The 15,207-nt window shown below is 36.2% G+C and overlaps 1 protein-coding gene and 1 long non-coding RNA gene across 3 annotated transcripts; both read right to left on the bottom strand.

The window, feature by feature from the left end:
* Positions 1-4,742: 4,742 nt before the first annotated feature.
* On the bottom strand, positions 4,743-8,870 carry LOC113764652. Of its 2 annotated transcripts, XR_003467660.1 has the most exons (5): positions 8,637-8,870; positions 8,440-8,558; positions 6,692-6,755; positions 6,329-6,582; positions 4,743-5,629 (listed from the first exon to the last, which is right to left on the bottom strand). It is a non-coding gene; the product is annotated as an uncharacterized LOC113764652 (long non-coding RNA). The 2 variants fall into 2 exon arrangements; XR_003467659.1 differs by lacking the exons at positions 8,440-8,558; positions 8,637-8,870 and having other exon boundaries at positions 6,692-7,052.
* Positions 8,871-11,748: 2,878 nt separating this feature from the next.
* On the bottom strand, positions 11,749-14,749 carry LOC113766517 (putative disease resistance protein RGA3). Its single transcript, XM_027310701.1, has 3 exons — positions 13,013-14,749; positions 12,116-12,874; positions 11,749-11,829 (listed from the first exon to the last, which is right to left on the bottom strand). Exons 1-3 carry the CDS (start codon positions 14,747-14,749, stop codon positions 11,749-11,751), a joined length of 2,577 nt encoding a protein of 858 aa, XP_027166502.1.
* Between the last annotated feature and the right edge of the window lie 458 nt (positions 14,750-15,207).

Here is a 15,207-nt window from a genome sequence, read left to right as displayed (position 1 = left end):
ATACTTACTACTTGCGTATGCATGTTGATGCATATTTGCCTTTATTGTTGATTAATGCCAAGAAGATATTGGTGATGGTAAACATAAACATAGCATTTGTTCACAGAATATCAGAAAATGTAAAAATGTGGCAGGCGTCGCGTATGAACAATACATATTATAGCCACTTATCAATTTAGTATGTAAGATTATTATTTTAGTGTGCAGATTATCTCGTCCGATGGGTACTCAATTGTTATGTTCCTATTCTCCCATTTTGTATTTATGCGCTATGGAAGGGTAACTTTTAGATTTGACACTAAAAGTAAAGAAAGAAATGTTTTAGATATTTTGTTTTTTCAAGTGATGGTCTTTTATAATTCGGACTTCCTTTCTAAATACACTATAAGAGCCAAAGGATAAAGGTCATTCACACCCAATTTCTCAAAAGATTAATTTTTTAAAAAAAGAAAAATCACTAATTGGGTTCACTGACATATTTATTTACACAAATTTTTTTTGATTCCATCATAAATTTATGTTTATATTAGTAGTTTAGACTGTTTAGTTCCTCCTAAACAAAGCAATGGAGCCAAAATTCTTATATTTATTACAGTAAATTGTTTGTTAAAATTTAAATATAATCAAATTTCTAATTGTATGTTAGATGCTTCATTTAATGAAATTAAAGAGTTTGTTCAAAACCACTTCCATTTTGTACTTAATTATGACTTTTCTTCTTCTTCTTCTTCTTCTTCTTCTTTCTTTGACATTTAGTGAACCTTAGTATCGAAAACTTAATTTATTAGAAGTATAAAAATTTTAAGTTGAAACAAAATTATGTGCTTTTTTACTACCTTACTAGAAGCATTACGGAAAAAAAGAAGCTCGTAGTCGCAGGATGTACAATAAGTCAAAAAAGAGTGAAAGGAAAAAGAAGAAAAATAGAAAGGAAAAAGAAAAAGACGGAAAGAATTAAGAAACTATGAGAGGTTTTCTAAGGTATAATTTTAAAGCCTTTTGACAACAAAACTTAGAAACCCTGAGGTTTTAGGAATATGATTTTTTCCCCTGTCAATGAGATTGAAACATAAATCACCATGGCAAGTTACAATATACATTTTCTATTATAATAATTATTTTGGCAAAAAAGAATAGAAGAAAAATAAATGAAATTGACGAAACATGGTTAGTTTCTATGAATTATTTCTAGATGCAAACAGTCTACTTTTTTAGTCCTCATATGCCAACTTTATATTGAATCACCGTTGCTGTTCTAAAACTTATTCAGAAAAAAATATAGAAGGAAAAAGAAAAAGCAAGATCGATAACCAAAAAAAAAAAAGACTAGTTTAACAATTATTTTTGCGCTTAAACTCCTAAAAACTGTAGAAGAAAAAAAAATCGAAATTCACAAAAGTTTGGCTACTAAACAACTCCCCCCCTCCAAAAAGCAACACTTTTTTAGTCCTCCTATTCTAGCCGTGCATGAAATTACCCTCGTTATCTTGAAAATTATTTAGAAAAAAAGGAAATGACAAAAACTAAAGGTATTCACTTTTTCTGACTTTGAGCTCATAGTAGTTAAAGAAAAAAGAACTTGGTCTAGAAAGAGTTAAGTGATTATAGTGTCACCTGGTTCGTTAGCATTCAATAAAATTGGGTGGTTTAGTGGTTGAGATTAAAGCCACAAGAATAACTTACAGGTCTTGATTTTAATTCTCTTTCCCCCTCTTTACTTCTTATATTCCATCCTTCTCAAGTGAAATTAAGAAAAAAAGTGATATTCCTTTTTAAGTATGATACGGTCAAAAACCATTGGAGAGGCTTTGTGAAATATCCTTTATAAGTATGAAGGTTGGTGATACCATCAAAAACCATTGGAGAGGCTTTTTAAAATATCTTTTTTAAGTATGACAAGAGAACACTGAAGGCATAATTGATTTTAGAATTTTTTGCATTGGAGTTTTTGCCCAGTTGAATTCATTGAGAATAAATGTGGATCGCCTAAGCATATTTTAGCTTTATGCTTGCTGGAGAAATTGTTTTGACAGTTGAAAAGCAACTTGAGAACCCTAGGGAAATTACATTCGTAAGCTGGTCTACAAATTAAAAGAAAGAAACTCAAAATGTAGAATGCATAATGAGACTCAACACAAATTAAAAAGCAACTAGACATTGAAGCATAAGCATATTTATTCTACACTTGTTCCCAAAAAAAATTAGGGCAAATTCCATTTTAGCCCCTGTGATTTAGCCTTTTTTTACATAACCCCCTATGATTTTAAAAGCTATATATAACCCCCTCATGGTTTGGATTAAAGTGTCAAAGTGACGGGAATGATCATTCGTAATAGAGTCACCTAAAATGTCAAAAATACCCTTATGTAAAGTTGAAAATTATTTATTAACTAAGGGGGGTTATGTGTATATTTTGAAAACCATAAGGGGGTTATATGATAAAATATTAAACCATAAGGGGGTTATATAGTAAAATATAGAAATGATACGGGATTAGTGTGTCATGTATTTATAAGGGTAATTACGACATTTCTAGAAGTTCCGTTACGAATGACTATTTCCGTCACTTTGACACTTTAATCTAAACCATACGGGGGTTATATATAGCTTTTGAAACCATAGAGGGGTTATATAAAAAAAAGGCTAAACCACAGGGGGTAAAATGTAATTTGCCCAAAAAATTATAGTTTTTTTTTTTTTGGTTTGCACAATCAGGGTTAATTCCACTTTGTCCCCCCAAACTTTGGACGATTATCCACTTAAATCCCTAAACTTCAAAATGGGACACTTAAGTCCCTAAATTTATAAATACCTCCCACTTAAATCCCTGAACTTATAAAATGGGACATTTAAATCCCTAAACCCTTATAAAATGGGACACTTCGACCACCAACGGCATTCAGGATTTGTTAACAATTTTCCTTAAGTGGGAGGTATTTATAAGTTTAGGGACTTAAGTGTCCCATTTTGAAGTTTAGGGATTTAAGTGGATAATCGTCCAAAATTTAGGGGGACAAAGTGGAATTAACCCGCACAATCATCACCCTTTTGTAGAAAAAATTTGAAAAAGGAATGGAAAAATGAATTAAAACAAAGAAAGTTTGACTTTCCTTTTTTCACTTGGTTTTCATTCTATACCTCTTTTTTTTTTTTAAGCAATTTAGATTTTACAAAACTTGAATGCAGGCTAATCAAAGCTTACAACGCTCAGCTAACCCATCTCTAGGCCTGTCAACGGGTCGGGTCTAGACCCGGATCCGGATCCGGATCCGTTTTGTCAAACAAAAAAACGGGTCGGATACGGAATATTGTATTCCGACCCGTATTAGACCCGGATCCGGATATAAATGAATTAATAATTTAAAAAATATATATTTATCAATATAATTTGATTAGGGTGATGTATTTGAATAAAGTCAATTTGATTTCTTTTCTTATTTGGTTTTTCCTTTGCATTAGTTAGAAATTAGTTTACAAATATATTTTTTTCTCATTTTTATTAGAAATTATAAATTTTGCTAAATTTGTTCGGGTAGACCCGACCCGGATCCGAGACCCGCCGGATCCGGATCCGGAACATAGAATAAAAGACCCGTCGGGTAAACGGGTCGGATCCGGGTCCGGTATAGTAATTCGGGTCCGGGTCCAGAATAATGAATTCCGACCCGGACCCGACCCGTTGACAGCCCTACCCATCTCCTACGAAAATTAGGAAACCCCAAGCGCTCCAAAGCCAGTTCTCCCCGAACATTACAAGGCAATGTGGGATAACTAATAAAGACCCTCTCCTGCTCCGAATCTGCTCCCAGGTTAGCTAGGCAATCAGCGGGATTGTTTGTCTCTCTATAGCAATGTGTGATCCCCCTGAAGTACTGTTTATAGCTGAGCAACTCGTCCATCTCCTGTTAAAGTTTCCACGGACAGCTTTGAGTCCCTTGCAGAATCCGCACCAAGCTGAGCGAGTCAGACTCGACATGCAACTCATGTAAACCCTGAGCGACACATAACTACACCCCAAACAGCATGGCCTTGAGCTCCACATGCAAACTCGTCAAGGAACCAAAGAAGCAAGAATAGCCGAAAATGAGCTTCCCTTCCCTATCACGCACCACACCTCCACCCCCACTAGCCCCCGGATTCCCTCTAGAATATCCATCTGAATTCAATTTGTACCCTGCCGTCGGACCAAAAAATTATAGTTACTCTACAGTTGAGGTAAAAAATTGAAGTTTTGGCACTGAAAATAATTTTTGGATACAGGGATTCGGGGACAGCAGTAATTTTTTCAGATTTTCAGCACAAAAGAACATTGTGTGGTAAATATTTGTTATACTTCCTACTTCTTCAGCACAAAACCATATCTATCTATTTCTTTCCATCTCTTGTACTAACAATTTGATTTGTTTGTCAAATGTTAAATCTTGCATCAATACCAAGCAACCTTGTTTGGAAGAAAGTGAAGGAGAAAAATGAGGTAACCAGTTATCCTAATTGAAGAAATTACCGCTCAAAGAAATAACTTAAGATGATAAAACCGATCATCTTGGGCATAATGAGCATTCTTTCTAGAAATCAAAAGCAATCTCCAATCCAAAAATTTTTATCTCAACCATGAATTGAAAAAAAAAGAGTAATGTTTTCATGCAATTGTTTAGTCAGTAAAGAAAAATATGGGCTTGATTTTTTTTTTGGAATTTTCTTTAAAATGATATTTTTTAAAAGGCAAACCCGTACACGGGGTCGGGACGTCATCCCAAAATTTTATTAATTACTCAAATAATTACAATGGAGTGGGATATGAGCCCAAATCTCCAGGCATATATTAAAAGTGAAGCAGAAGATGATCTGATAAATAGATGATATGTACTAAGTGGACATGTCGAATATCTTCAGTGCCTATATCTAAAAATCAGTACAAAGCACAACGAAGAAGACATTACAGACTTGGTGCCGAAACTTGCAAAATGATAGGCTTGGATTCTTCTACACAAAAATGAGGAATATAGCAAATCCTGGGCCACTGGTAAGCCATGGTGAACATGCTTGATCTCCAGGCTTTCAAGTAAAATTTTAGGACATGGGAAATGACTGGGAGAAGTGGTCAAAGGGAAGGAAACACTTCTCATTTCGCGTGTTGTTGATGTAACATCAGTGTCCATCAACCGTTTCTCATTTTAAGTGCTGGAAATGACTTTACAGCTGGAGTGAAAATCTAATGCTTCTTGCCAATCCATTACAAGACAGTGAAGAAACGGTTGATGCCCAAATGTTGCGAATCCTTTGCAACTTGCTGCAGTGCAACAATTTGACCTCCATCAAATTTTTAAGCCTTAGGAATGAATTATCGATATGAGCTTCCATTCTTCCTTTTGGGGGAGCACTAAAAAGATAAAATGATTTTTCATTATCTCAATTGAAATTGAAGTAAATGAGCCTCCCAAGATAACACATTCTTGTTATTCTTGACCCTACTATCAGAATCCCAACTCGTACAAATTTGGATCTTTAAACAAATCCGCCCTTTGAGCAGCTTCTTTGCCATTGAATCCCTCAAGATAGCCAAAAATCAGTCTCCAAGAAAGGTTCATTAGATATCCCAATTCTTCAATCTGAGGACATTTGTCTTGACCTGCATGAAAGAATTTTAATGTTTGAAGACAAGAAAAATGCCCTATTTTAGGCAACGGTATGCAGAAAAATCAAAATGCCTTGGCATCTAGAAGTTCTCATGGAAAGTAGTGCTTCTTAACTCTCCAAAACTCCTTGTAAAGCTTGCCAACAGATATCGGCAAAGTTTTGATTGTAGTAATTGATAGATCAAGATAAAGCAAGTGTATCAACTTGCTAATTCATGTTGGCAACTATTTAATATCTACCTAAGTCAGAATGAAAACATGCAAAAACTTGCAGGTGAACACGACATCAAAAGTATTAGCCTCCAGAAACAATATTAGTAGACTACTTGCCATTTCCTTCTTGAACGTGCATGTGTTTTCTCCAAATGATTTAAATTCAAGGTAACAAACTTTGCAAATATTCTCTGCACCAGACTTGCCAAAACTCAAAATAAATTGTGTGAGATCATATACGTTACAATGTGTTAAATTGTAATACTCGTTGACTTTTACATGAAGCAATAATGGTGTATACTTGCATTGAGACATCCTTAACATAGAATAGAAGACAGCATAATGGTGTATACTGCATTGAGGCACCCATAACATAGGCATAGACAAGTATTTTCTGAGAATTTAAGCAAACTTTCATAACTGAGCATCCAAATAAAATATGATCAATCTCAAAATAGAGAATCTGGTAATACTAGTACCATTCAATGTTGGGGCAGCTGCTCTTGTTACATCACCTTCCCTTTAGATCAGAAGATATGCATCTTATAGGAAGGCTTCAAGTGAATTGGTACGAGGGTTACTCCTCAAGCTTTTCAGATGTGCCAACTCAGAATCCTTCAACAGATCAATGAAAGCATCTTGAGGAGACCAAGCTATGTTTCCTTAAAAGGGCTCACAAGCCTCATTAGCAGTATTTGTCATCAGAATGGAGACTAATTCTGTTTCTGCAAGGCTATAAGCATTTTGAAAATCATTAGGTTAAGTGCAGTAGTAAGTACACTCCAGAAAATGGGAGCTGCAGATCCAGGATTATATTCATGATTATGAAAGTAAGGACATACCATAACTTAAAATCCAACCAGCTGCTTTCCCATGTATTGGCTTATCCATAGCTCTGTTCCTTACCTTGTAAACAATGGACGAAAGATTCACAATTTCATACAAGTTTAAAATAAATGGCAATCTATGAAGATCTTTTTGATTCTGTTGATTGTGAAACTCGGTCGAAAACACAAAGAAATCAGCAAAAGTAATGAAAACCAGATAAATTTTCTTGAATCAGAATATTAAAATCACCAAGAGAAGTGTACCTCATGCATGAGAATCCCTGTAGCCAGCTAGAATCATCTTTCATGCAGATTCTTATAGAGCTCTAGGCCTCAATAAAATCTCTCTCTCTCTCTCTCTCTCTCTCTCTCTCTCTCTCTCTCTCTCTCTCTCATATATACTTCCATGGACTCACCATTGTAACTATACACTCTTAAATTAGATTTAGAATTGCCTATGACCACAGGAAGAAATGGCATCAGATTACAAGTTGAACAATGAGCATGTACCATGCTGAATTGCAACTTAACCATATCTGGGTGTGATTAAAGTGCAAGAGTACTCTTCCTTTTGGGGAAGCACAGAAAGATCGCTCCAACTAAAAATTTTTCCGCGTACTTATTCTAGTGCAACTGCCGAGGATGACTTGAACTAGGCCAATTAAAGACCTAAATCTCAGAAGTCATTGCATCTTCTAGATAATATAGCAAAGGTTCCTCAAAAGGTGCCATGCCTTTTCTATTCAAAAAGTGTCTTGTGAGCAAAAAACTGTGACCTACAATCAGGCCTCAGTCAATAGCATTTTGAATTTCATGTTATGAGTTTATGCAAGTCCTGCTGAGTCCAAAATGCAGCAAATACAATAAAGCCAAACAATCAGTGAAATACAGTTCTCAGTAGATAACAACATGAATCAATGCTAATTCTTAAAGGAATGAAATGGGACATTTTGTTCTTGAGAAATTACTACTAACAGAAGTATAAAGTGTTAACTAGCTAGCCACATTAAGGTCACCTATTTCCAAGTTGTTAAAATTGACTTTAGTTCCGTAGGTGGAACCTAGCATTTGTGTTATAAGTTTGCCAGGTTTTTCGTGAATTAGAGTAACATCAAGTTACGACACTAGAAAACCATTTGAACCTGCAATATAGCCCCACCTCAAACTTTATATCCAAGCAACCAAACTATCCAAACAAAGTATCTGGACTCTAAGATGATAAGAAGACTTGTTTCACTAGGAACAGTCCTTACATTCTTGAAATATAAAATCAGAAGTCTACAACAATATACATAAAAAATCATGAATAAGAAGCAAAGAATTAAGAACATTAGAGGATGACACTAGCATTCAGGTACCCTCCCCAAAATTTATAAGCAATTGCAGTCTTGAAAAGCGCAAAATAATTTTGTAAGAACTCACTAAACAATTGAAAACACAAATTTGCAAGACTTTAAATCCTAATCCTGACAAGTGATGTTTCTTGATAATTAAATAGCATATTCTTTTTTTTTTTTTTCCCAGTGAAGCTACTTAGTGCAGATATATGATGAAAGTTACATATCGTCCTTGTAGCTTATTCTCACAAAATTCACTTGTTTATGTGTAGTTAGCAAAGAGGAATAACTGGAGGTGGTTCATTTTCTTCTTCTTTTTATTTAGTTATTTATTCATTTGTTTTTCTAATTTCAGCGTATTTACAAAAAGGTATTTGGCTTGTCTATTTACCATACTTATAATTTTGCAGAGGAAAAATAACTCACCAAGTATTTTTCATAACAAGTTCCCCTTACAAAGCATGGACACTCTCTCTTCAGGAAATTGCCATCCACAACGACTGTACTGCCAACAAGGTTGATCCTTTCTTTTACAAATGCACTTCCTGATTCAAGGATATGGATCAGAATTTTATGTATATTTCCAGTGTTGAACTCTACCGCTAGTACATAAAAAATTTCACCTTCTCCATAGTCCATTAATCTGATTCATTTCAAAGGCTCACAATTACCAATATAGCATGATAGGGTGGAGAACTTGATGACATGAGCAAAGGGAGAGAATTAACCATGACATCTTTTCCATCAACCATGTAATAGCCCCATCAGATTGAGAGAACAGCTTATGATCATAGCTTTTCACATATAGGAAAACTTCAAAACATGTCTTTAGACCATTCATCATATGTCTAGCTCTCAAACAACTGTACAAAAAGCAGAGTTGCATTTGAGAATTTACGACATAACAGAATGTAATCTCCCAGTAATATTTTTCAACGGACACATATAATTCATTAAAGGATAAGAACTAACTCCAAAACTAAGAGATGAATCGCCTCAAAATATTCTCCATATTAAAAAGAAGGAAGAGTTCCTCTTGGAAGAGCCCTGATGGATGCTTTTGAAGATAGAAGGCCCCCACCAAGTGAACAAGTCCTCTTGAGAAAAAGGAAATTGCAATAGCTGAAGAGTTCAGTTGTTTCATTAATGATATAAAGAAAAGATCATAAATGACCAAAACAAAAACAAAAAAAAAAGCAGACGCCGAAAATAAGATGATTATCAAATAAGTTGCCAGACAATACAAAATAGTGATCACTATTTTCCCAAGTAGTGAATAGGTTGTAGCACATTGTTGCTATAGCAGATTAATTGGTTAATAGCCCTGAGCTCCTCAAAGAAGGTTAGAGAGTTGATTTACTAGAACTATTTAAAACCCGGAGCATGTTATCCTAATCCCATTAAATATTGACCTTTTTCAAGTCCAATACTTAATAGCCTAACAATCTCCAAGTGAGTACTACAATTTGTTCAAAGAAAGTGAAAAAAGGATCATGCTCAGAATCATGCTAAGTTCAGAATCTCCATGTAACCATAGGGAATTCAGTTTACTTCATGAAGTCCAAAAAACAAAAAAAAAATCAACATTTTGAGGAAAAATCTCTTACATTGGGAATTCAGTATACTTCATGAAGTGCATTCTTTGACAGGAGGAAAAAATCAGCATTTTGAGTAAAAACCTTTTACTTTCAGCTAATAAGTGAAAATTCTCGACTGAACGAAAAGCTTTGCATCACTGCCACAAAACATTATCATTTTGCTCATCATGTTACAAAGCATTTACTAGAAAGACACCCATAAGTATCTGTATGACTACTGAGCTTGTCCACAGTCATTCTTATCTAAAACATTCTTAACACTCCAACATGGTAGCGGTGTTAGTTAGCCACTTCAATTGTCAATCCTTACAATCTCATACGCAAATTGGTAGGCATATGGGTTGCACAAGAATGAATATATGAATGCCAAAATAAAGGAGAAACCAGGAAGAATGATTGTTAAGCATTAATGGCATGCCGAAAGCAGCTTGTGTAGCTAAATATTGTGACACAGAAGATCACTCATACCAAATATACCACTTTTAGAACTTCAAAAGAAGCCAAGGCAGTCTCGTAATTTGTTTGAGCAAAAGGCACGATTTTACACTTCCACTACAGCCTAAAAATCCAGATTTGAATTAACAATTAACTGAAATGATCAGTAATGAAATTAATAAAAAAGATGGACATAAAAGATTGATACGTAACGTACACAATGCTTGATCAAAGTAGAAAGAAAATAAGACCGAACAAATTTGATAAAAAATACTTGTTGGATATGGTGAAAGATTAGCCTAATTGACTGCCCTGAGTTGATTAAGTTTATATTAACCACTAAAAACTGTAAATTTTTTAAATTTTCCATAAATTATGACAACTGAAAATGGTTGTGAGTAACCATATCAGACACGACAATTATGTGAGTAACCATATCAGGTACGGTCTTACAAAATTGCTCTCATCAAACAACTTTCGGACAACATTAATTCTTAACAAGTTGAAACATACAATTAGTTGGAGGAAGTTAAAAGCGGTAGTAGATCACAAATGAATATTTAAAAAATGGAAACTCAGAGAAAAAACACACAAACACATAAATAGAGAAGTTACCTGGAAAGCAGTAGTTGAGAGAGGACCAAGGAAAGATAGATTTGCAACAGCTATTAGGCAGAAGTTAGGCTGCACAATTAAAGAATTGTTTGACAAACAGTATCAATAAATTACCGCTGTCAATCCTAAGAAAAGATTTCAAGGGAAAAAAATAAATATAGATGGATAAGAAGCAAAAATTAATTGACAAACCTGTGTAGCAGTACAGAGGTTTGTGAGTTTAATTGGGGAAACCAACATGATTTGTGAGTTTCAAATGGAGATTAGCCTCTGATATTCTTCCGATCAATTACAATTCTAGGAATGTGGGAGATCTTCGACAGCTCAGAATTGGGGTCGGTGCTACTGCTACTGCTCTCTGGATTGTATCTTTCCCTTAGAAGGGGACAGTTTTGAATCTGCAACGTTGTTAGTCTGGTGAGGCTTCTCATAGATTGGTGAGAGTGTAAATTTTCTAGCTTTTTACAATTGAAGAGCAGAAAATCTTCAAGTGAGGAAAGCTTTCCAAACCAATCGGGCAATGATTTTACTCCAAAACCACCTAGTCCAAAAGTTGTTAGGGCAGAGAGGCGCTGAAGTTGCTCGGGCAGAGATTCCCAATGAGGCCATCCATACAGATATAAATATGAAAGGGAGGGGAAGTAGGGGTGCGGTGGTGGGAGAGCATCAAAGAGGTCTAGGAAGGAATGCAGCTCTGTGGTGGTTTCTGAGAATGGTCCGATGTATAAATATCTCAAGCTTGTAAGAGAACAAAGCTTCCCCTTGGGCAAGTCGGTTAATTTCTCACAGTGTGATATGAGTAGGGAAGACAGAGAAGGTGTTCGGGTTAAATCAATTGGGAAGGAGATAAGATTGGGGCAAAAGGATACTATCAATGTCTCAAGAGGAAGAGGAGAAGGACAAGTACCGGAGGAGGAGAAGGGTGAAGAAGTGGAATCCTACTCTGACTCAGATATTTGGGGGATGGACAAGTGGGTCAACCCATTGCAGGCCACAATCAATAAATGTTGCAAGGCAGTGAGGTATTTGCGTCCCTTGGGTATTGAAATTGACTTGAGCAAGTGGCACCCAGCAACATTTAATAACTCTAAGGACTCAAGACCAACCAAATGTTGAGGAGCATTATTGTCAATACAAGTGTGCTCAGCCACTGATTGGTAATTTGGTCCTTTTGAAGTTTGAGGAACATCAAATGAAAAATCCGAGAATTGGACCAAATCACCACAATCTCTTAATTCGAGATTTGCAAGCTTCGGATTGTTCTGGAATAACATATTTGGTAGTTTGATGAGTCCAGTCACACTCTCAATGGAAAGTCTAGTGAGAGTGCTGACTCCACTACAAATATATGTCATTAATGCTGATCCATTTTGGGTTTTCTCGATGTTCAATTCCTTAAGATGTGGAAAATGACTTGGAAAAGTGGCTAATTGAGGGCAATCAGTAATCCTTACCGTATGAAGGACTGGAAACACTACCATTGTCCCATCATGAACTGTTGCTTCCGTCCATTCCCTCAAATTTTGCATATTTTCCAGAATGAGATCTTCAAGTGCTGGAAACAAGTTTAGGGGTCTTTGACTGGTACTGCCACTATGCACGCCTGATCTGCCATAAAAAGAAGGGCCTATACTTGTTAGGCTATCAAGTCCTTTCAAGTGAAGAGATCTGAGGAAAGGCATGTTTCCAAAAGTTGGTAACTCTTTGCAATTTTTGCAATTTTGCAATTTGAATTTCACCAATCTCCCGAGTTCTCCAATCCATGTCGAAAGCTGGTCACCAAAAAATCTTTCAATTATCACACCTTTCAAATTTGGGTGAGGATGCAAGCCTTCCAACACTTGATTGTATTCACTATCATTATTTTTTGAATTATCTATTTCATTCCACAGTAATCTTAACTCATCAATGTTTGGCTTCCCAATCAGATTTGCAGACTCGGCTTCTTCCTTGCTTTTCACTAATTCAAGATTGCATAACTCTAGTTGTCCACTGAGATTCTTCAAATTCCTCAATTCTCCAATTTGTTGACCTCTTTCTTCACCAATATTGAAAAATGGCAAAGTTTGGAGAAATTGCAACTGTCCGATCTCAAAAGGCATGATATCACTTGATTTATCCTCAGAGAAAAAGTCAAAGTGCCTCAAATTCACCAAATTCTTGAAATTCTTAGGAAACTTTGTCAGTGAGTCACAATATTTAACTCTTAATGTCTGCAAATTGTAAAGTTGACATAGAGACTCTGGCAATGTTTTGATTGAAGTTCTTGACGAATCAAGATATCGCAAATGAGTTAGCTTGCCAATTGATTTAGGAAGCTATTCGACACTCGATGCCCTTAAGTTCAAAACTCGCAACATAAAAAATGACATCTCCCTATCATTAAGTGATCTGCTTCCTTGCAAAAACAATGTCGTAACACGCTTGAAACTTTCAGTGGAAGGAAATGGCATTTCTTTTTCACTTCTCTCCAGTGCAAGATACCGAATAGAAGCCGTTTCCATATGAACACTACCAGACTCTGTCAACCTTAAAGTTTTGGAATCGGAAATGGATTGCACCATGCCATGCACAAGATCATGCATTTTGCAATTCAAAACATTCCCATAACCATCCTTCTCTGCATCTTGAAATAAGTTACTATCCAACAAAATGTTAAAATATAGCTTACCAACTTCTTCCATACACATCTTGTTTCTTGGATTTGAATGAAGAAATCCTTCTGCAGCCCAAAGTTGGATTAGTTGATTCCTTTCCATTTCAAAACCCCGGGGAAAAATTGAACAATATGCAAAACACTTTTTAAGAGATGGATATGGAAGATGATCAAAGCTCAACTTCAAAATTTTATTGATGTAATCATTTCTGTTTCCACCTATATTTTGAAGCCCAGTATCTAAAATTGAATGCCATACGTCACTTCCCTTGTTGCGCAACATACCGCCAAGAACACTTGCAGCTAATGGTAAGCCTTGGCATTTCTTTGCAAGCTCTAATCCTAACTCTTTTAGATCATCCGGTGCTTCCCTGGAACCAAATGCTTTTTTTTCAAGGATGAGCCAACAATCATAATCTGATAATTCCTCTAAGGAACAAGGACGAGAAGAAATTGCTGTGATGGTTGCCACTTGTTCGTTACGGGTGGTCACAAGAATCCAGCTCCCCTTGGCTGAGCTAATGCCTCGCAAAGAATCAAGAAACCCATCCCATGGTGCGGGGTCCTCACTCCATACATCATCGAGGACCAATAGATACTTTTTACCATTCGGTTCTTTACCATCCAATATTTCCTTAAGCTTCTGGACTTTGGCTTCCTTACTCGCAACTTCAGGCATGGGGACTTTCAATGATTCAAGCATCAAACCGAAAAGCCTGTTGGCATCGAAATGTTTTTCAAAACCTGATACGCACACCCACATTCTCTCGTCAAAATGGTTTTCAATATTTAGATCATGGAAAACTTTTCGAGCCACAGTGGTCTTCCCGATCCCGCCCATCCCCACTATGGGAAGAACGGAGATAGTTTCATTGTTACTGGTGGCAGTCAACTCTGTTACTATTGCTGAAACATTATCATCTCTTCCAACAGTATCAGTAGTAACAGAGTCGGTCTCTCTGCTCTCCATAAAAGCAGGTGCATCTCTAGCTCCATTCTGTGACCGGAGGAGGCCAAGTTTCGTTCTTCGTTCATGAATACTTGTCAAATCCATATTGATTTTTTGAATTTTTTTGGCCATTCTGCAACGAAATGCAATGGGATTGGAGACTGAGAAGAAGAAGCATACCTTCCTCTTCATTTGGTTTTGGATCTCAACTTTGCGTCGAATCATTTCATAGTTGAAGTCATCCAGCAAATTATCAGCATCAAAAGCCACACGTTCAAGGTCCTCCAGCCAAATCTTCACGTAATTTTCGGTCACCTGCTTTTTCTCTGCGTCACGAAGGACAGCCTGGATTTCAATCAACGTTTTCTGCAGTTTCTTCAAATCATTCTTGAAGCCAACAAACTGGCCAATTTGTTCTGAAGCCGAGTTTATTGCCGTCCGCACTAGAACTTGTACTGCGGGACCGAGCAGTGCATCCGCCATCAATATCTGGGAGAAAGAAAGAATTTGATAGTTTGTCGAGGGTGGAATGGAACCGGGTAACTTGCAACTCTGAACGTGAGAAAGAGTTGAATGTCGCAGTAGACGAAATCAAAAGTCTACTAATTGGTGGTGGTTTTTAACCTTTTTATTTATTCGCATTTTAAGCTTTTGAATGCTCTTTTTAGAATTGCTGCAATAAAAGGAAAATGAAAAGGAAGAAAAGGTTCTCGATAAGCATATCACGTGATAGACAGGAAAGGTTCCCGATGATTTCTTTACTTTTCTAGTTCTACCTCTATATAAGTTATCTATATATTGTTACGGATGCTGCTGAAATGCGTTAATGCACATGCGTCCACACAAAGTTGTCATATAAATACAGGTCAGAAACCCCCAACTGAAAAAAAAAAAAAAAGTCAGACACGACAAAACTCATCTCTGTTTTCCCTCAAGCAGTG

This window comes from Coffea eugenioides, chromosome 3, assembly GCF_003713205.1.
Source record: "Coffea eugenioides isolate CCC68of chromosome 3, Ceug_1.0, whole genome shotgun sequence".
Taxonomy (NCBI): Eukaryota; Viridiplantae; Streptophyta; class Magnoliopsida; order Gentianales; family Rubiaceae; genus Coffea; species Coffea eugenioides.
The sequence above is the reverse complement of the archived record's forward strand: the minus strand, read 5'-3'. Positions and strand labels throughout refer to the sequence as shown.

Coding starts and splice junctions, on each gene's coding strand:
- LOC113766517 (XM_027310701.1), bottom strand. CDS start 14,749: ATGGCGGATGCACTGCTCGGTCCCGCAGTACAAGTTCTAGTGCGGACG. Junction 12,875..13,012: donor TGTCATTTTTTATGTTGCGA/GTTTTGAACTTA, acceptor TACAATTTGCAG/ACATTAAGAGTTAAATATTG. Junction 11,830..12,115: donor TGTTTCCAGTCCTTCATACG/GTAAGGATTACT, acceptor AAACTTCAAAAG/GACCAAATTACCAATCAGTG.